This window comes from Syngnathus typhle, linkage group LG11, assembly GCF_033458585.1.
Source record: "Syngnathus typhle isolate RoL2023-S1 ecotype Sweden linkage group LG11, RoL_Styp_1.0, whole genome shotgun sequence".
Taxonomy (NCBI): domain Eukaryota; kingdom Metazoa; phylum Chordata; class Actinopteri; order Syngnathiformes; family Syngnathidae; genus Syngnathus; species Syngnathus typhle.
Window position 1 is genome coordinate 6,310,025 of NC_083748.1, and position 22,154 is coordinate 6,332,178.

At 41.3% G+C, this 22,154-nt stretch overlaps 3 protein-coding genes across 5 annotated transcripts in view; 1 reads left to right on the top strand and 2 right to left on the bottom strand.

The window, feature by feature from the left end:
* Positions 1-1,054: 1,054 nt before the first annotated feature.
* LOC133162442 (prostacyclin synthase-like) lies at positions 1,055-7,637 on the bottom strand. The gene is made up of 10 exons (XM_061291632.1): positions 7,476-7,637; positions 7,278-7,401; positions 6,753-6,928; positions 6,051-6,194; positions 5,500-5,627; positions 3,985-4,166; positions 2,485-2,638; positions 1,966-2,147; positions 1,434-1,585; positions 1,055-1,347 (listed from the first exon to the last, which is right to left on the bottom strand). The coding sequence occupies exons 1-10, from the start codon at positions 7,625-7,627 to the stop codon at positions 1,200-1,202; spliced, it is 1,542 nt and encodes a 513-aa protein (XP_061147616.1). The 5' UTR covers positions 7,628-7,637; the 3' UTR covers positions 1,055-1,199.
* A 280-nt stretch (positions 7,638-7,917) lies between these two features.
* thumpd3 (THUMP domain containing 3) lies at positions 7,918-12,716 on the bottom strand. 2 transcript variants are annotated; one of them, XM_061291635.1, is made up of 10 exons: positions 12,596-12,716; positions 11,860-12,064; positions 11,700-11,777; positions 11,010-11,438; positions 10,487-10,617; positions 9,942-10,011; positions 9,739-9,854; positions 9,228-9,332; positions 9,011-9,134; positions 7,918-8,810 (listed from the first exon to the last, which is right to left on the bottom strand). In XM_061291635.1, the coding sequence occupies exons 2-10, from the start codon at positions 12,049-12,051 to the stop codon at positions 8,622-8,624; spliced, it is 1,434 nt and encodes a 477-aa protein (XP_061147619.1). In that variant the 5' UTR covers positions 12,052-12,064; positions 12,596-12,716; the 3' UTR covers positions 7,918-8,621. The 2 variants fall into 2 exon arrangements, with proteins under 2 accessions (XP_061147619.1, XP_061147617.1); XM_061291633.1 differs by having other exon boundaries at positions 12,567-12,712.
* Positions 12,717-13,412: 696 nt separating this feature from the next.
* srgap3 (SLIT-ROBO Rho GTPase activating protein 3) overlaps positions 13,413-22,154 on the top strand; it is a 33,218-nt gene continuing 24,476 nt past the window's right edge. Inside the window, exon 1 of one of the 2 annotated variants that reach the window (XM_061291762.1) lies at positions 13,413-13,929. In XM_061291762.1, coding sequence (XP_061147746.1) covers positions 13,866-13,929 — 64 coding nt within the window. In that variant the 5' untranslated portion in view covers positions 13,413-13,865. The remainder of the gene's footprint in view (positions 13,930-22,154) is intronic. The other variant, XM_061291763.1, reaches the window with a different exon arrangement.

The window sequence follows — 22,154 nt, forward strand, 5'->3', positions numbered from 1 at the left end:
ACGTGTAAAGGTGGCAAACCCGTCCGGAGCTGCTGCGCTGGGCTTGGATGTGATGAAGGCATCATGAGCAGGATGGAGACATGATGGAAATGTTGTTCCCTTTTCCTTCCCCTCTTGCTCTTCTTCTCTTTTTTCCTCCTTAACAGACACGTCTTCGTCAGCAGCCCCTCCCCCAGGTGAGAATCAACAAGTCGACCCGCGGAATATTGTGGGTTCGGTTCGGGGGCTCCCCCTCGCAGCGTGCTGCATCCAGCTGGGCGCTGTGTAGGAGTGTAGACTGCTCCCACTGCCAGGCTTCCTTTCTCTCAGGCTCCTCCAGCTCACTTTAACCCTCACTCTGCCAGACAGCTGCACAAGCTAAAGTCAATGCGTTATGTGCGACCGGGCAGGGCACCAGACCACCAGGCGGCGCTGTTTTTTCTCTTCACTAAAATGCATTTTTTTTAATGCAGAACAGTAATAATACACAGGTGCAAGGTTGATATAAAATCCTCCCAAAGTAGACCTTTTGCTATGGAACAAGTACTCAGTGGTACCTTGAAATAAGAGTTAAATTAATTTTGTGACCATGTTCATAACTCAAAATAGTTCACCTTTGAAATGAATGGAAATGCTGTTTTCGTATTCTACATTTCCATATGGTGTTCATCATCAGCACAGCCTCACAAATTGTTGCAGTTGTCAGAAAGTGATCAGCAGCTTCCCGGGTCCTATACAAATCTAAACTTTCCACTCGCTTTCCAAACAGTGCGCATGTATGTCACTGTGACATTGTTTAAAGTACAGACGACTTTGCTCTTCATATGAATTATCACCAGTTAACATGAAGGAACATGTTTCATACATGACGTAATGTAGGAGACGTAGTGTCAGAGCAGATCTTGGAGGGAAGGGGCATTTGGTCAGTGCTTAGAGGTTGAGGATGGCAATCTTCCGTTCAATAAAAAAATATTTAAACATTGAAAAATCTTGAAAAGAAAAAGTACAAATATGCAAATCAAATTAAAAGGTGAATCAAAAAGTGCTCTCCTCAGTAAAAGAACAGAAAAGACCGATACTTCACATTTATTTATTCTTAAATAAAAAAATATAATTATAAAAAAATTATAAAATTCTCATTTTAAATATAAAATACAAAAGTATAAAAGGCATTTTGACACAATACTATGCTAACATGTACATACAAGTACTACAAAGACCTAGTTCGTCTTCCTGGCTTTCATGTGCACCAACAAGTCTCCCTTTGGTTGGAGCATACCGAATCCATAACGGCTGGTGTTTATCTCCGGCATCTGAGCATTGATGTCACACAATTCCAAATCCATATCCAACACCAAGTACACAAACCTGAATGGGGGATACGGAAAAGACACAAAGTGGGTTCCAAAGTTAGATCATTGGAGGTCTAACTGTGCTAATTCCAGCATACTCACTGTCTGATGGTATTGATGGCAAACTGCTTTCCCACACAGCCATTGGCACCTGCGCCCCACGGCATGGTGTAATATTTCAATTTTCTGCCTCCTTTGTAAAAATCCTTCTTAGCCGATCCATCCTTATTTAGAAAGCGGTCAAACTGGAACTTCTGCAAACACATTTTCACAGCAGTGACGCGTCGGATTTGTTGACACAAATCCCCTTCAACGTGTGCGTCACTACAAGTTTCCAAGTGACCTTGCTATGTTTTTCCCACGCTAATTAGTGGTGATTTTGTTTCACTGCCATACTAATCCCTCAGAGGCGCACGGCTGACCTCTTATTGGGGGAAAAAGAACGGTCAGATATGTGTGGGAGTTCAACCCCCCCCCCCTCCCCTCATGCAAATGCTAACCGGGAGATTAGAAACACTTTGAGGAGGCGTAAATTACTCCCTGTTTCCACTGTAGGACTCCATCTCTATTTATTCAATGTCAACAAATGTTTAGATGGAGTGGGGACAATTACACAAGTAATAAGAATACCCACCTGCGGCTCTGGGTGAATCTCAGGGTCCATTTGAGGGCTGGTGAACGGGAACAAGCACACCCGGTCTCCTTTTCGCAGATGGTACTTTTGACCATTAGCCATTTGAATGGTTTTCTCCTGCACTACCTCTCTGGTGATAAAGGGGGCAGCAGTGAGTCGAAGAGTCTCCTCCAAGGCACTGTCTACAAAGGGCAGAAAGAAGAATTACAATTAACACTAGAGCAGCAGAGGTTCTTTGTGTGGTCATTCATCAAAAAGGTATCGGCTCTTTTAGTTAGCCCAAAGCTAAGTAGGAGTAATTTGTTTGGTGTGTTTGTTTTATTGGCGCACGGTTTCCAAGACTGTACAGGATTTAGGTATGGACTTTTTTCTTTTTTTTTTTTAAATGATGACATTGTTCATTGCAAATTATTTTTGCCGCCCTCATGGGTCATTGAGCCAAGTTTGAGAACAACTGGTAAAGAGGAAAGCTTTAAACGGCCATCAATAAATGAAATGTTTCGGTTGTGTTTCACCCACCGAAAACTGGAGTGTTTCCACGGGAGTGGAGAAAAGAAGTTCCTGATGTTTCCATCTGGGCAATGTGCTTGAACTCGCTCCTCACAGCACTCAGCGCTTCAGGATTTGTCAACAAGAATCCTAAAAGCCAAAAGGCAGCGGGGCCGACGTTACCCTGCGAGCAAACAAAAAGAGGACAGTGACCACGTTGTCCTTTTTGTCTCACTCTGCTGTTGCATAGCGACAGCACAGGTGCTTGTTTGGCAAAGGCAAACAGGAGCACAATGTGACATGCGACAATCGGGGCAGAAAAAAGAAAAGGGGAACAAATCAAAACACGCCAGTAGAGACAGATTGTTCTTCTATTACAAGAGTCTCTTCTTTTGTTTGTATCCATTTGGACAGAAGCATTAAATAAACATTATATCATTTCCAAAAGACAGTTATGAATATATTATCGAACTAAGTTTCATGATAAATGTGAGTTTTACTTTAATATTAGTTTTACTTTATTCCCAGGATGACAAAATGAATATGCCCAAACGCAATCAAACAAGCAAATTCAACATAAATGCTCCAATAACTTCTTCCCTTAAGGCAAAAACAACATGAGAAATGCAATTTAGAATTATTACAAACTCATCAACACCATTTCTGGTGTGAAAATGGTCTTTATGATTCAAATAGCATGTTTGTAATGAATGCCTGACTTGTACAAGTGTGACTCAGCGTCTTCACAGTTATGATTCAAAAGTTGGAAATAAAACGAAGGCGACAAGTGCAGAACAAAATGATGAGTAAGCTGCCTATGGGGCCAAGTTGACTTCTGATCAAACCAGCACGTTGAATACAAAGAGGGCCTCCAGCAGGGCTGTAGGCAAGATGGAATGAGTCAGAATAGAGGTTAGGTGAATGTGAGCGGAACTTGCCTCCAAAGTGGCAATCGCTCAACCTCAATTATTGATGAGTGAAAAGTTGGAAATGATCTTTTATTCATTGTTGATCATTTGTTTGTCTCTCGGGCGAGGAGTGGACATAAAATTACTTACTGTACTAATTTTTGAGCTACTTTATTGAGAAAGTTTCTAATGGCTTTTTACATTTGAAAACGGATATCTGCACTTTCTACTCCTTCGTCGAATAAATGCATTTTTTTTTAAGTTAGCAAAATGGCTAATGCATACAAAATGTTATAAATTTAGCACATTTTTACTTGAGGACATTTTAGCATTTGTAGTTTGTTACTTTGCCTTAAGTACAGGAGTGAAAGTCATCTACCAGAGCCTTTTTTTTTCTTTACACAAATAGATGGACTACATGAATGCAAAATTGTGAGTCCCCCCCCCCCGCATAAAAGCAGAAAGTGAACAGTACCCTCATGTGGAGAGAAGCCGAGTACTGCAATTCAAGTTCGAGCAAGTTCATTCGATAAAGCAGATAACTCCGGCTAATCTCCATCAGCCTTCCAATGTTCCCTAGACACAACACACACAACATCTCCCATCCAGATCTCACACTCACTTGAGTGGCCCAAAGTTGCATCAGTACAGCCCGCTTCTGCATCTCCTCGTCCACTCCTTCACGCTGCAGAAGTCGCCTATAGGCGTAAATCCACGCGTGTGACCCAGAGTCCTCCGTCTGACCCGCCGGGGTCAAAAGTTCCCACAACCTGTGATGAGCATTCTGAACTGTCCTGCTTTCATCTGTTAACAAAACCAACAAAAGACTTTCAATGATATTCTAATATATCGGATGCATCTGTAACTGTTTTTGTAAGGGAAAAAATGACAAAGCGCTTTTATGTGAATTTGAAATATATTTACATAAAAAGTCATAGGGGCTTCTTCACTGCTAGGAAATCAGCACATCAGATAGCTGTGTAAGCTCAGTAAACAAAATGACATCAAAGCAGCAAGACAGCTTGCAAAGACTTGTCAGTGAGTACAACTAGGGGTGTAACAATTCATCGATACATCGATATAAGGCTCTACGATTTATTGGCATCGATGCTAAACGTAAACATCGATTTATATCACCGTGTTTGACCTCGGACATTAGACGCGACTTTATTTTAAAATCCAGTTCATTGTTGCTTGCTTCGTCTTTCCGGGAGCCGTACGCGGCGGGTTGTGTTGTGAGCAGAGCAGGCACGTGAAAGGGGAGTCGACAACTAGTACGCAGCTCCTGGGCTGGTGCTATGGCTAGAGTCCAAAAAGACGAGGAAATTGGCTCCCCTTTAGGCTTCAAGTCATTCTTTGGAAGCACTTTGGATTCCAAAGAAAAGATGGCTCAACAGACAAGACACGTGCAGTTTGTAAATCCTGCCATGCGGTGATCAAATATTCGGGGAGCACAAATCTCGCCGCACATTTAAAGAAAAAACACGACATCAAAATTCAGTGTTAAAATGAGCACTTTGTATACTACAATACTCTTGTAATTTCCTAAATAAAGAGTTTGCAGTACCTTGTTGATTTTGCGTATGAATGGTTATAAATCAGGATATTGTTCTATATGTTTCATTTTAAAAAAAAAATATATGTATCGATCGTAGAGCACTATATCGTGATGTATCGTGAATGAATCACAGCAGGGCTTAAGATATCGTCAAATATCGTATTTCTTTGTATCGATATGATATCGTATTGTGACAAAACCCGCGATTTACACCCCTAAATACAATTTTTCAATCTGAAAATATGATTTGAGATTTGAATCAGGAATTAGAATTCATTTTATAGTGTATGGAATCAATGGAAAAATATCATGGCTATTAAAATCTACAATTTGTGATGCTGCTTGCTTTAATTCCCCCCTTGAGTTATTACTGGAAGTTATTATAATCATTAGTTAGGTGTAGATCAACAACCACTGCACAGTATTTCCACTCTGAAACTTCGCTATGGAAACCAGAAAACAAGTACAGCAATGATGTCGAGGCAGCAGAGGTGAGGCAAGCGCACCCAATGAGTCATAGCAATATATAAATGGGGGCGGCACCTCCCATTCACTACTTCATTATTAATGGGCGGTTACCTCGCTTCAAGGTTCTTCTTGCAAGCTTGGTTAGGAGGTTGTCAAACTTGCGGTACTCGTCATAGACACTCGTAGGATCGGCACTATTATTATTCTGTTCTTCTCCAAAAAGAGTCAAGTAACCCGCCCTGTAAATAAAAAAGGAGACATTTAGGAATCATTTTCAACTTCAGGTATTTTTCCACTCATTTGCCCACACAATTGCGCATCTGGACACGTCTCGGATGCCTCATGGCCCGACGTCACGTTTGCTTACTTTTATCACGCAAGCCGCATTTCGACGCGGGCGAGCGGAAAGGGGTCATCAAACAAGTCATCTTAAAAGTGGAGCCATCCTGAGTTTATCTTGGGATGTTTACAAACAAAGCAATGCAGGCTGGTATGTAAGCAGCAGTAGCTTTGAAAAGCCACTCAAGTGAAATCAGAGATTTGTTTATACGTGTTGGAAGACAACTGCGAAAAACATGCAATCACTGAAATACTAAGAAGAAAAGAAAAAAAGACTTGTCAACAAGCTAGTAGACCAGGAAAAATTGAGGTAAAGACATTACTTGAAGAGAAGGCCGTATGAGAAGTCGAAGAGTTCCTTCTGTTTCCAGTATTTCTGGTTCGGAGGGATCTCGGCTTTCAGCAAGGCCTCCAGGTGTCTGCACATGGTTTTGTTAACGGTGGCCAAATTCATTCCTTGGAAGTGCCTGCGGTGGAAAAAAGGCGGGTTAACTGCCGCGTAATAACGAGAACCTCCTGATTGATGGCGTTGTGACAATGTGGAATTACTCACTGTCACAATGATGCAGTTTAACCTATTGACTTTGCCCTACCTATATTTTCCCTCAGTTACTATAAATAACACTGGGATTTATTTTCCACATATCTACATCTACAGTATAGAATGAAAGAAAAATCAGTGCTCCTTAGAGAATCACTGTACAATGTTCTTGGAACAAGCGCTCTTTTTTTTTTTTTCTTTAGTTTTTGTTTTATCTTTTTAAACAGTAATATTTATTAAAATGTATTTTATATTCCCCGATTGCAAGGCGGGGCTGGAATGCATGTCACTTGATAAATGGGTGTTCACTTTCATTCAGATGGACTCAAAGTGAGTAAAAGTGAAACCATAAGTTCTAAAAATAGAGAAACGTTAAGACACAGTGTTTATAAGAAACAAACCCATCAGAAATGGAAATGAGCATGAAAAGGCTACATGGCCTCAGGCCCTCGGGCAGAGGAGGCGCAAGGAGAGTAAAACGTACTGTTTCATCAGGGCTTTTGTGTGAGCGAGTTGGCGATGCGGCAGGCGCAACTTGAAAATTCTCTCCATGAGCACATCGGCATAGCGCTCAAAGTCCAGCGAGTCGCGGTCGTTGATCACGCAGTCGTATGAATGAGGATCCAGCAGCACGGTCACGTAGCGCCCTACGACCCGCACCTGGACAGCACCGACACAACACGTTTCTCATAGTGAGTACAAACGTGTATTAAATGTGGAGGGAACTGTAACGCACAAACACGGTGAGCACGCACGCATGCAGAAGCTGCTGTTGGCCATGGCTCACGTGTTGAAACTCACACAGATGTCAAAAAGACAAGAAGTATTTTCTAAGCATGTGAAGCAAACAGTTCCTTCACAAATGAATTTCTCCCTGTATTAGTATTGTCAATAAAGAAATCCCAGTCCCATGTATAATATTTTTTTACCTAAAAGTAATATCCATTTGTATTTAATGCTATTTTGGAATACTGTTACAGAGGTCTATTTCAAAGTGAAGTGTACTCACTGTAAAGATGTCGCCATGCTTCTGTTTCATTCGATTCAAGAACTTGGCTGCGTCTTTTCCAAATTCAATCGCATGACCCAGCCACGGGATCGCACCTTTGTCAAGAGGTGGATCACTCTCGGATCTGAAGCATAAAGTCAAATCAGAGCGCTGCAACATCGTGTGAAAGTTCGGATAAAAAAACAAACAAACTCCAACCTGGATCTGTGTGTGACTAGGAGGTAGAGTAGCACCGCTTGAACCAGTAGGAAGACAGTCCAGATCATCTCGTGTGGAAGTTGCCCTTGACGTTGTCGAGCGTGTGTGCTCGTGCCGTGGGCTGTCACTTGTTTTAAAGGCACTTCCGCCATAGCAAAGTACCGCCTGCGCATCTCGATGGGGAACTGCAAGAAACTTCTGCACAAACTTTTTGGGATCTATATGAGTTTGGGAAACGTGACTCGAACGCGAAAATTAGCCAACCCCCCACAATTTTATTTTTCTGCCAGGTCATTTTGTCTAAATTTTTGTTACTTTTTTTTCTCTTCTTCTTACTGTTGCTTTAGTGTTTTTAAGGCCAGGTCTTGGAGAACTTTTGGAGTGATTTAAAGTGTAAACAACAATAGGTAGTATGTCTGCTAAACAGTTCTGAAATCTCAGGTTTGGTTTTGCTTTTTTTTTTTGTGTGGGGATTTTCTCCAAGTACGCCAGCTTCCTCCTACATTCCATAAACATTGAGGACTCTAAATTGTCCTTGTGTGATTGGTGGATTTTTTTTATATCTTTCACAGTGCAAGGTGTTTAACACAATGTAGTTTTTTTCTTTTCTTTGAAAGGGTTGTACAAAATGAGAAAGAAGCACCCCAACATGCAAATTCTTCATTTACATCATTGTGGTAAATGTTTCTTTCCTGCTTCAAAGTTGTTTAATTATTTACTAAAGAATGTGTCACACACAAACTAGTCAGTCGAGAGTATCGACACAATGACTAGTTACGAGAAACTGAGACCAAGCCTTTGAAGCTATGCCCAATTTAGGACTTTTCTGACAGCGGCTTTTTTTGTCTTTGAGTTTTTTATTGATGCACCAAAAACATCTGCGATAACCTTTGCTTCATTGTCATGAAATCAACTTAAGGCGGTAACAGTAAACTAGTAAGTCACTTCATTAGGTACAGCAGCAACCAATTTGTTACCGTTTGCTCTTGAATTAGAAGTGAAGTCAACAAAGGCTTTTTATGCTTTGGCTGTCCAGAAAAATGAGACTTGGCCATTTGACATGAAAACTTAAAAAAACAGTTGATGAAATCAGCTAAGACAACCAAAATTATGTTGATCCAACATATATATGATGGGAACTGCAATCTAAGAACGCTGACTGTCTTCTTGATCTCCTTGCGTTCGTGTCATCCCTTGTGATTCATACACATCTTCAGGAGTTTGGCCAAACACGGCGCCGGTCCGCCTGAGTAGGAACACTCCAGCGTGTAAACCGCCAACGTTGACCCAAACAGTGTGCTGCTTCCTCCACAATCCCCCCATTCTGGACACGGCCTGCAGAGCACATAAAAAGAAAATGGTGATCAACCAGCAGACATATACAGCAGGCTAAAACTGGGAAAGACTATTGCAAAACAGTGTCTTCAGATTCACAGATTGATCATTTTGTGGGAGGTCATGCAGACGGGAAGGAAGAAGGAAGGCACGTCAACAAAAAATGTGACGCAACTTTCCATAATGAGGAAGAGCGATACCTTTGAAAAGCATTTCTTGTCTTGTGTCAACAGCACAGCCTTCCCAGAGGTCGGTTTGCATACGCGGGCCATTTCTCTCAGGCAGGATGGGTAAAGGTCCCAGTTCTTCTTCCTGGAGCCCATCCTTTAAAAGTAAACATCTCATTGGAGCAAAATGACTTACTTGACTTTTGACACAGCTGTTTTAAAACATTTTGCGTGTGCTTTGATTCAATACCTCTTGCCAAAGGGCATGTCAGTGATGATGATGTCAATTGAGCTGGACCTCACGGGTAAAGTGCACAAATCCCAGCGGACAGTGTCAATGGGCAGCCCAGGGGCACTGTAAACACAGACACTTCATTACAATATTGTCAAAACAATTGTCAAGCACTCCCCAAATCGAGTTTCAAACTAGCTAATACCTTATTTAGTCGATCAAAAAAAAAGAATGCTATCTTGATGCTATAAATAAGCAATTTGCAATACCTAAATGTGAGTACTTATTTAACCTTGAAAATACAGCCTCAAGAATTTTGTGGCATTTCACACACCTATTCATTAGCGGGCTCATTAACTACAGAGCCCGACAAACTGCCTTTTCCACCGGTTTGTGACAGGCAAACTTGCTCTTTACGAAACAGTAAATAAACTAAAGGTACTTTGACAGCATGTCTCGCTGCGATAGTGGACTGCAGTGATGGAAAATTTCCATCCACCAGATTTAAATAAATGTAAATAAGGCTCACCTGCCCTTGTCCGCCTTCCTTTTTTGAATATGGCACACATTGTTGACCGTGCGGTTTACAGCCATATCATTGTTGTCTCCAGAAATATAAAAAGATGCCGGAAACTCTATTGCCCCCTGGAGGCACACACATGCACAAACACGACAGATGGCAAGTTAAATCATTGTCTAAATTAATTGCATTTCTCCAAACTGCGTTGTTACCTCCAAAGGGATTGCACCAGTCCCACACATTGGATCAAGGATAATATCGGATGGTTGAGGTTTACACAGCCTGTCAGCACATAATCAGATGAGTACAAAGGAAAAAGGGGGAGGCCCTGAGGGAATTTACAAGCTAAGTCAAGCACCACTCCATCTTCACTGCCATGTATCTGCCTGTTTGAAAGCTTATAAACTCTAATCAGACTAAATACCTGCATGTACATGAGGTTTATAAACTATCTCATGGTACACACATTTTATAGTTATATATAATAATAATCCCTTTGTAAAGTACAACGTAAACAGCAGAATGTGGTTTATTCGATCGCTTGGCAGTGAGTACAAAGCTCACTTCCGCCATCTTGTGGCACAAAAATGAACTGCTTGGATTAAAACTCATTCCATTCGTACTAGACTGTAATTTAAATATTACTCAGTTTAGGTTAAAACGAAGACCTGGAAAACTTTTCCTTTGGACTTTTGAATAAACACAGAATGAGTTCATCTAATTAAATAATGTTAGCAGTTAACATGGCAGACTGTACCTGAGCATGCCATAGCACAAAGTAGACCGGAGTGTGGTGGGTCCAAAGTGGCTGATGTTTCTTCTGTGAAGACTCTCCTCGGTGAGTGCGATGCCAATCACCACTTCGGTATTATGTATATTTAATAAGACCTAAAGAAGGAAGCATTGGCTCGGTGGTCAATCAAATACACTCATCAACCACTTCAACATCTATTCATATTCAAAATAGAAATAGTGTAGCAGATACTCTATCAAATGCTCAGTTTTGATTGACATACAATTATTATTGAGGTAGAAGGGTTGCAGCGATGGGATATTACTTTGCACCGCACGAAGAGCGTTTTGCTCGCCTCGTGTGACTTAGCCAAAATATTATCAGCAACTCGCCAAACGACACGCTGCAATTCAATTTGACAGCCCAGAAATCAAATCAGTTCTGCTCTACTTTAAGTCGCTTCATAGACCAGCATAGGGGGAAAAAAAAGCTATTTGATAAACTGCAGCGAGTGGCAGACTACTTCCTATTTCAGTTCTTCGCTTACCTCAATGTCAAATTTGGTCATGTCGGCTTTCCACTGGAAAAACTCTTGCACCGCCCCACCAAAATCTCGAGCTGCCTCATTGGAGGAAAAACTGTGCTTGTCACCGGCCCGGTTACAAGTCACACGGAACTTTGTGACTTTAGCGTTGGGTGCTGCTTCCTCAGAGTCCTGAATGCTGGTCTCGGCGTCAGGCGCCTCTTCTGTCGTGTTTGGGTCGTCAGCTAGAGGCGCTCCCTCTGTTTGCTCCTGCGACTCGGCCTCAACCACGGTTGTGTCTCCGACGTCGTCGCTGGGTTTGACTTTGGTGCCATTGGCTCCTTTACGTTGGCTTTTTCTTTTTTTCAAAGTGCGGTTTAATTTCCACACCTCCAAGGCGTTGGTCCATGGGAGCTTGGAGGCAAGCTGCTGCAGCTCTGCCAGTGTCTCGTCCTGGATAAAAAAAAAACAAAAAAAAAACATGCAGATCTTAACAGCAATAAAGATGAATAAGATGAATGCAAAATTCTGGCTCCAATAGAATATTATTTAACAGAGGTCAAACATCTGAACATGGTATAAGCCACAATATTATCAATTGCTTTTTTGTTTCTCATTTTTTCCTGCTTTAGTAGCCTTGTCTCTAACATAATAATAATAATAAAAAAACGGCACTGAACCAGTACTGCACCAGTTTTGGCACGCGATTGTTACCTTAGATTCTTTAAATTGGTACTGATCATATTCCTCTACAACCACAAACAGGTTGTCCACAGACCTCAGCTGATGAACCTACGGGGACATTCAATTCACATTTAGCTGTCGGAGGCGTGTGGCAAACAACAGCATTTTCCTCCTCAATCATCCATCTCACCTGGAAGAGCTTGTCAGTAGTAACGGTGAAGTAAATACGACCACGGTCTTTGCTTATGCGCGCTTCTACACCAATCTTCTCCTGAACCTCCTCTGCAGCCGTGTGTTCGAACCCAGTGGGTACCGTCGCCCCAATGGTGGCGCTGATGATGGACTCAACTTCAACGGGACCGCCGTCTTCAGAGGAGAACATGGCCGTGGGTATCCTGTCATGAGACATGAAGGGAATTATGATCACTCCATCAGTCTGTTAGGAAAAATACTAATTACTACTTTCCTAACAACCACGTTTTTGACTCAGTGATACATAGATCCAGTATTTCACCGCTCTGTCTTTTCTAATTTTTCACAATGCACTTTTAGGCCGTTTTTCTAAGAGTAAACACGAACACAAAGACAATCATTATGTGTTTGAAACGTGTGGGAAGTGTAAAACTATTTGTTCTCATTATATCTGGAACACATTCCCATTTTAATCCATACTCCGTTATGGAGATCTGTCAGTTTATATTTCCAGTGCGGATAAAAAAAAAAAAAACAATTTGCAGTTTACAAGATTAAAATAATACTGTACTGTAGAGCTTTTTTTTTTTTTTTTTTTTTTTTTACAAGTTACAATATCTGGCTAATGCTAGCTTTGAAATGCTAGGAGGAAGTTTTCACGGCAAAATCAAGACGCCGACTCATGTAATAAAGCACTGGCTTCACCGATAATCGTGTCAGTGCAATGAATTCACCGTCTGGAGTCGTCGATGCTGAAAATAATCTTTGAAGCGTGTTGCAGGTAAATTTGCCAAATCGACGTAGTCACACACCGCCAGACGTGTCTGCACGGTGCTGCTGTTGTTGACGGAAATAGGTGACATTTTCCCGGTTTTAGACCTACACAATAAAATAGACTTTATTACGAAAATAAATAATCTTTTATGTTCGGGTTTACTGTAGATATTACTATGTATATGATATAGAAACTAGTTATCACCACACAAAATTTGTTTGAAATGTTTTTATAATTATAAAAAATATCAAAATATATTTTTATTATTAATTTTATCTCCACTAGAGGGAGGCATTGTACCGACAGTGTCACACTGACATTACCTGCCTTGGGTTTCTGCTTGATAAAACAAATGTTTCAAAGTCCATCCATCCTTTTCCAACACCGCTTCTCCTGCAGGAGAATATTAACTGTATATATTAATAACTTGATAGTGCATATTTTCATTAGTGCATATTTATTTCTGTTCATTGGGCATTCACTGAAAAAAAAAGTGAATCAAAATTTCAGTATATTTTTGTCTATCCTGCACACCTCAACGAATACCATCAAACGTACATGATGATTACATTCATTATATTTCAAATGCAAGGCGTGGGTAGGTCCATCAGGTATGTACTGATGTGCCGAGTGGCGTGCATGTACGTGAACGGATTAACCACGTTTCTCTCTCTCTCTCTCTCTCTCTCTCTCTCTCTCTCTCTCTCTCTCTCTCTCTCTCTCTCTCTCTCTCTCTCTCTCTCTCTCTCTCTCTCTCTCTCTCTCTCTCTCTCTCTCTCTCTCTCTCTCTCGCGCGCTCTCTCTCGCTCTCTCTCTCGCGCCTCTAAATTGCCTGCAGCTCAATTAGTCAGACAGCCGCGCTGCGTCTGATCAATGTGAGCTTCTTCATAGTCGCACGCAGGGGACAGGGAGCTGACTCCTCACCATTTCCCTCTTTAACATGCAATGCCGCTCCTTTGTGGCTTTTGTTTCTCCCGCTAACTCCTCTCACCAGCACCCGCTTGCTGCTGGATCAAATTGAAAAAAAGAAAAAAGAAAAAAAGAGAGCAATGCAACATCGGACCCGAGTGTTCTCCCCCCATTGATTCCAACGATTGTCGCACGAAGTGCACGCCGCTTTTGTTCAACAAGGAAACGTCGCAAGGTTCTGCAGCCTCTGCAAGAAACGCGGAGCCGGAGCTACTGGAGCGCTTGACTTGCAGGCTCTCAGCCATACAAGCAGGAGCACCATGTCCTCATCCAGGTTCAAGAAGGATAAAGAGATCATTGCGGACTACGAGACCCAAGTGAAAGGTGAGCGTGTGTTTGCGCACGTCACGCTCCTTCACGCTGACAGAAAGCGCGCACACGTACACACAACATCTAGTGGCTTGCACTTTTGGTTGTCATTACTTTTATGAAAGCATCCACTCCCCAAAGCAGTGACAATGCCATCACACCCCGAAATCTAAAAGGTTCCTCTCGTGCATATGCATGTTCTCATGTATTCATGCAGGCATTTGGATTTTTGTGGCGTATGATGACGATGTGGTTAGGATCCTGCCTCTGCACGCTTGTGTTGCCGGGTAAAATAATCCCCGTGTTGAAACGAGCAGGGTGGCTACATGGCTGCACCTTCTTCACCACATCTTGGGGCCTCTATTTGGCTTTCAGCTCTGATTCAGGCAATGTTGAGTCAATGATTGTAAATAGTGACTGAAATGTGACTCAGATTTTATTTCATTAGAGCTCTGAATGGCTTTGGGTGGGCCACGAAATAACCCAACTCTGTTCACGTTTGGACTTGTTCATTGACATGTACTGCTTTATCCTTGTGAGCTCAGTCAGAAGTCATCTGATTAATTCTGATGGCACAACTTGTGTTATAGACACTAACAGGTGCACAAGTGTGATCAAAGGTGTTTATTACATTGGCAACATGGATGGAAAATTTTTTGGACACCTGCAATCTGTCTCTATATTTAAGTTGTATGATAGCACTTAATATTTATAGACTCATTAGATGTGGTGAAAAATAAGACTGCATGCGCTACAATATATAGACCTGCAGGGATGGGCAATTTGGAAAGGGCCACAATTTTTTATCACTACTACTGGGGGAGCAAAGGACTGAGATTAATGACAAAACCTGTGCATGAATCTTTTTTTGAACCAGAGTATAGAAGACTATCTTAAATATTAATGCAGAAAATTTCCCATTCCGGCACTCTCGATGAAACATTGAATATGTCCATATTTTTGGAGGACACTGATTTCATAACTCCTCATGCATTTCAAAGGAACTACCAAAGGGCTTTGGGGGGGTCATTGCTGTTTGTGTAGTGTTGTATTGACGATTTGGGTTGGAATCTTCTGAAATCTAGCGTCTCTAAGCAAAAATTAAATATTTTCATAAGACACCATTTTCTTGACCTAATTTAGTCCTGAATCCTGCCAAATTTCCAAGATCACATTCCACAGTCCTTTTGGATCTTCCCAATCTGTTCCCATTGTGGTCCGATCAACGTATTGGGGTTTGTCTCCACCCTACCACCATCGTGGTTTAGCCCCTTCAAGGGGTCCGAAAATGACCTATACTATTTTGCGGAGACTTTGTATTGGAAATGATTCTGAATGAAGTGATCTTGAGCTCCCCAAGTGGTGCTTGGATGTAATTTCAATTTTAGTCTCTTGACTAAAACCCAATGGTTCCAGCTCAGGGGCTTTTGCTCATCATCCCACAGGTCGAGCTGTAGCATCTCATAGGGTGAGCTTGGGTATTTTCTTTCAGAAAGCACCACCATGTCAATATCCATCTTATTTTCCCCTTCACTGTTTGACCCGAGGCCAGTTTTTGTCATCCACGCATCAATAATTCAGCTCAGAGACCACCACGCTTTGGATGTATCGCTTTTGTTTTAATGCCAGACCCGGTTTGGCCCGGTTTGCATTAGCCAGGGTCCTTGATCGGCATGAGGGGATTTTAATTTATGGATAATTTGTCATTCACCGCTCGTGCTTTGCATGGACTGCAGACAGGGCTCTATACCTCCTCACAACAATGACCACGTTTGAGATGAACCAACCAGCGAGTGAACACTAATGAAATTCACATTGGAAATTGCACCTGTCGTATTGTGACTTATGGCTTAATAGTTCATGTGGACATGGCAGAAGGGGCCCTTGTCATCAGAGTGGCATTGATTGGGTCATTCCAAGATCACAAGCTTGCTTTATTATGGATGAGGCCGAATACATGAGCCGTATGAACAAAGAAACAATGTGTAGAAGTGAATTTCATAGTAAAGTGTAACAAAATGATAGAGTCAAAACCTCCTTGGCTTTATTCAAGCTATTCAAGCTTTCATTTCCATGTCAATGACGAGGCGAGTTTACTGTGACTAGTTTGGAATTGTGTGTGCTTGTAGCACTATAGCGCTCTGCTCACTTACATTTTAGCTCTTAAGCTGCACACACTTCCTCTGATTTACTGGTGTCAAATTCAAGGTCACTTGTTACAATTTGTCAAAATTAGCCATAAAAATAAGAAGAATTATGGATGATGTCATTGTTAGGGTTCACACATGGAACATTCACAGAAAAAAAAAAAAACTAGCTTGTTTCTTTAAGTTTGAGCATTACATTTGCTCAAGGTTGGGTTAATTATTTTGACCTCGAAGTTGTTGTGCCAGGACATCTTTATTGTAGAGTATTTCACTTGAGGTTAGCGGTTATCTGTCTTTTTTTTTTTTTTTTGTATCCATCATTCATTTGCTTGATTAGAGTGGAGTCCAATTTGGCTCCACTCAGGTTTCCTGGCACACTATACCTCTGGGACTAGTGTCTGTCTTCTTTTTTATTTATTTATTTTTTAAAAAGCTTTTTAATCAAATGTAAAACTACATTAGACTGCAAGTTACTTTGCATGTTTTTATTTTGAAGTCAGACAGCTTCTCTGATGTAAAACGTGAAAGGTGCTGTAGTTTGTAGTTTACGCACGCACGCATACACACACAGACACACACACGAGGTGTTTCTGACAAGGAAGCATGTTTTGACACTTTTACAGTTCTGCGTGACATTTTTTCTGCTTCGTCTCCACAAACGACAGAGGAATTATTTGGTAGCACCTTCAGGAATCCTTAAGTTGTCAAAGCAAAGCCATTTTAAAGCCTGTCGGGATATTAAACACTTTTTTGGGGGCGAGGTTTATCGTCTCCGTTTGCAGTTCATAGAGCAGCAGCACTCTGGCCCATTATTGCATTTTAATGTTTTGCTGGGAGATTAACCTTGCGCATGCAATGATGCTGATCAGAGGATTTAATGAGTCAGATAAAAATGCTCACAGTTTACTGTGTTAACAAAGAGGGGACAGCCTGTGGTCACTTTGCTGACAGCATGCAGAGATGTCACCTTATGTGTGTTGCTGTTACGGAGCCGCTGATGTACGTACTTGCGTGGACTCTAGCCAAACAGCTAGCAAACGTGCAAGCAAAATAGTTCTGTGGTGGACCAGATTGTTTTTTTTGGGAGGGGTCAAAAAAAGTTTTGGAGTTCACCTAGAGTTGGTTAGCCTGCTCACCAATTCAACTGGAAACACAAAATAATTGATCATTGTAGCTCCATTCACTGGCTGCACTTGTGCATTTCAACAATAGAGACTCTCCACACTTGGCTTTTTAGCCACAGATATAAATGACATGTCAAATAGTTAAATATTAATTCAAAACGTGAAATCCATTCCACTGAAATACATTGCAGATGCTGACAATTGGCCACTCATTAAATCTAGTTTTATAACCGTGAAGATTGTGTAATAATTCAGTCACATTCGGTCGGTTGTGGCGTTCAGTGTGACGAAGGCAGCTGCCGCTATTTAACTGGATGTTTGTCCCACACATAGTCGGCCCTTTTCAGTGAACGACAAAGATTCGCTATTCACACGGTCTCAATCATCTTTGAATTTGTGTGCCAGCATTCACAAAGTAGAAAAAAACGGCAAGTGGTTTCAATCGCTTTCTATTTTTGGGTGCCAGTCGGTTCGTGATCACACTTTCACTTGTTTGTGTTGAACTAATTCATTGAGCACTGCCTGAAGAACTGTTTTGTTCCTTCAACATTATGACTGTTGAGGCATCACAGTTTCAAAACGAATCTGCACAATATATATTCATGTGCTCTCACCCCTTCGGCAATGCTCTCCTAAATAATGGCAACTCTTGCCTTGACACACTCGACAAAGAGGGCGGACAATATGCTGTGCCTGTTTAGACATGACAGTATTCTGATAGTATTCATTGATGGGGGAAAAAATGTCAATTATTTTGGTGTCTTCGCACATATTACAAAACATTCAAGTACAGTGATTTATCATAAATTGGGCACAGTCCTTTTCATGATTCTGTTCAACTGCTGATTTATTATAAACTACTGTTTTTTTCCATGTACCGTAATTTTTGGACTATAAGTCGCGTTTTCTTTTCATAGTTTGGGTGGGGGGGGCGACTTATACTCAGGAGCGACTTATATACATATATATGTTTTTTTTTCACTTTTTTGGGCATTTTATGGCTGGTGCGACTTATACTCCGAAAATTACGGTATAATGCGCCCCCATGTATAATACGCACCCTAGAAATGGCATGTTGATGCTGGAAGAAAAGCCTGTACCCATGTATAATACGCACCCAAATTTTGACTCCTACTTAAGTCCGTAAACGTAAAATTATTTCAGAAAAAAGATCGTCTTTGGGAACAACCGGATGTTATTCTGCCGGTAAGTATCACTGCGCAGGCGCTAGCAAACTCAATAGCGAAGAAATGTTTCGGATTTGTGTAGGGTACATTGTGACAGCAAACGAGCAGGTGATCGAGCAAGCGAGAGCATTGTGTTCGTATGGAGTGTGTTTGAAGTGAACAGCAGAGAAGAAAGCGCATCTGTAATGGCGACCTCCATATGATATCCGGATGATAAAAAAAAATAAAAAATTGTACCCATGTATAATGCGCACCCCAAATTTTAGGACAATAAATTAGTTAAATTTTGCGCATTATACATGGCAAAAAACGGTATGTGGTAACAATAAGCAGCACTTTGATGGATAAATATAGTCCCAATATGTTAAAAAAATTACAAATTGAAGGAATACTTGAACATACCTCAGGCCATGCTTTTAAATCCACAGTCAAATGCTGCACACACCCAAGTTTGACACAGGACAGGTCAATACAAGTCTAGAAAGCTGAATTCCATCGACTTGTCTCGAAGCTTCGAGAGTGCTTGTTTGCTGATTTTTTTTTTTTCTTTCTTTCTTTTTGTCGTTACACATTTCTGCCAGGAGTCGACAACATTGCTGCTCACTGAAGGCGATGCTTAGATTCAATTATGTTAGTTTACAACTAAGTTGTAACTAGTCAATTTGCTTTTCTTCTCGAATGGGACATTTTATGGACAATTGATCAAGCTGCAACAAATAAAGTGCCAGGAGTCTATAAATCGTTTTATTGAAGCTGTTAAATGCCAGAGCATATTGAAAAATATACGTTACGGTTTGAATTCCAGTAAATAAGGTAGATTATTGCGTGTGTGTGTTTATTTATTTATTTATTTTTTTACTGTTTTAGTCAACAAGATGAGCAGATTTTGTGCGCTGGTGGTGATTAACAAAATGGCCTGTTAATTAACTACCTGCTAATTACGGTCGGTAATTAGCTACTGTAATCAAGTTGCTTGAGATAGTATCCACAGCCTATTAAAGTTAACTAGATGCTTTGACATACAAACTTGCACTTGTTAGTTTTCAAAAATCAGTTAAAATTTCCATCAATATATAATTTCCTTCTGCCTTTGGTGTTGAAACAGAAGTAGATGATTTTTTTCTTTTCTGTTTCCACATTTCGACTCACCTTTCCCTCACACTTTTCATGCGATGCTGCCACCGCTCCTTGTAAGACAGACACACCATCTCTTCTCCAATAAAATGCTCCCGAGGGGACTGGTGCACACCCACGTTACCATGGCGACATGTTGCCTGGCCCCGCTGAGCTACATCCTGGATACAGCGGTGATGGACAGCTTCGAGGCGTGTTCCGGGTTTTGGCTCACACACGAGGTTCCCTGAAGCATCGGGCTCATGTAACGTGCTAACGCGCTGACGTTTCCGACGAGAAAAAATCAATGTGAAGCAGCCCGGGTGGAAAATCGAGGCGGATTCTTCTGCCCTTGCACCAAAAAGCCATACAATTAAAGGCAGTACTGCAATACTTTAAGGCCAATAAGTTCATCACGCATCCGCTAATGAGGAAAGGCCAAAGATTAGCTGACATGCTCACCTCTTGCCGCTCATTGATTTGGTCTCGGCCGGTTTCATCTTCGAGAGCACGTTCGGCAGCTAACGATGGAGTGACACGTCAATGTGCAGCCCTTTGTCAATCCAACAATGCTTTTATCATGGTGGGATTAAAAACAGACCAGAGAAGTAGAGGATTAGCTCAAAAACTCGTATTGTCAGATTGGTTAGAAGAGGTGCAGAAAAAGAATTAAAGGTTCCTCTTGCATATGTGGCGTCTTTTTCATGTGAATTTTACTCTGCAGTGTAAAGCTCAAAAACCGCAGTGCTGAGTTGAGGATTAAAATGGTGAATTTGGCTTAGGGTGGCTTGTCTCTTATTTGTATGCGTATTTCTAAAGTCTTTCCGTAGAATAATTTACTAGTCTTTTTCACTTTTTTGAAATCATGGAAATTGAATTAATGACTTCCAGTTCAAAGTGTCACCTTCGTAACACCTTCATAGTGTGAGCAGGCTATGTTTAATTACACACCCCGCCATTATTGACTGCCATAAAATAAGTTTATAAGTCGGGGAATAGTAGAGCGAAATTGTGTTGGAGGTGAAGGAAAAGAAAAACTCATCGAGTCGGTGTTCACTTTACTAAAACTCTAAAGACTCCTATTGGTAGGCTTTTGTTTCAAACTCAAATTATTAAAAGATATCTTTGTAGTGAGGTAACTTTGTGTTTCGTTCAAGTCATGTCCAATTAACTCATCAGTGATTAAAAATGCAACACTTTTGTTTTGCTTGGCTCACTACAAAGCATTGTTGATGCTATTAATCATCAAAGCTCTAGATTGTGATTTTGTTCTTGACATTTGACAGTATCTTATTGTCACACTAAAAATCTATCACTTCATTGCCACTGAACTACCTTCATTGGTTTTATGATGATAAGCAGATCACTTGAGCGTTTTATCATTTCTTCTGACATCCGCGAGAAAAAAAGCAAAACAATTCAAAGACCACTACGACACTGATGCAGCTGCCAATACAAGATTCTCGTCCTTGAAAGTCAAAGGTCATGGAGTTGATACATCCTGCCTTTGTTTCCAAAGGTCTTCCTGTTCTATGAGGAGACCAGTGTCCACCATTTCCTGCCTCTATCAAGGAAACATTGTTGTGGAGAAGGTGTTGGACAAAAAGGGGGCAGGTTATCAAATAAAAATATATTCTATAATCAAATAAATAGATGGACGATTTTTTTTCTTTTTCTGATCTACAGCACAGTTCAGGCAACTTTCAACCTCACCAGTCTCCTTCTATCCTCCCTCCCCCCTTTTGCCACCAAACAGATAGCAGATGGCTCCATCTCAAAACAGAAACACAGCAAGCCACATAGCAGGCAGCTTAATCAACAACTTCAAATGTTTGTGCAAATTCAATGAGGCCTTCTTTTGAATACTGAGATCTTTTAGAATCAACTAAATTATGAATTGATGAATTCGCAACTTTGATTGATTTTTCATTCCCCAGAGAAGCTTTAGGTACATTTAATAGGGTCATTTCCATCTATATTGAGATGTTATTTAAACAAATTTAGAAATGTTGTCGACTCCTCCTCCCTCTTGGGTGTTTTAGTTTTAGTTGAAGTGCTGCCATCATTATTGCAAAGCACACTTTAGGGACAAGCAGCGAGCATTCGGCACTTTGTCGAAACCGCAACCAATGAAGATCTGGGGTTCCATTCTCCACACTGGCTCAGGATTTCTAACACACTTTTTAGTGTGGGTGACCTATTTTTCCAACGTTGTGTTAAATGTTGCGCTGCAGCTGGTAGTTCAGAGTTCCCTTTTTTTGTTGTTGTTGTGGCTTGTTTTCTGGCTTCACCGCCGTCACATTTTCCCCTTGGCTTCTTTGGAGAATAAAACCCAAGTGGGGAATAGATCACTTGTGGGAATAGGAGGCATTCCTGTGAAGCTGTGAAGTTGGATCCCCGGAGAGTCTCATGTACTACTGCAAAGTTGTGAAGGGATAAGGGAGGCCCCCTCGCATTAAAAAGCGGGCTGGGACGGTGGTTAACCGCAGGGTTGAAGCCGGCTGCTCCGAGCTGAACATCACAGGCGGGAAGCCTCACTGTTGCACCTCAAATGACAAGCTTCTTCCTAGCCTGCGTTTATCCACGGGAGGGCTCGGCGGACCAAAATGACACCCTCAGCAACGTGGGTCACTTCTGCTTGCCACTTAGAAACTCGTAATATTCATATT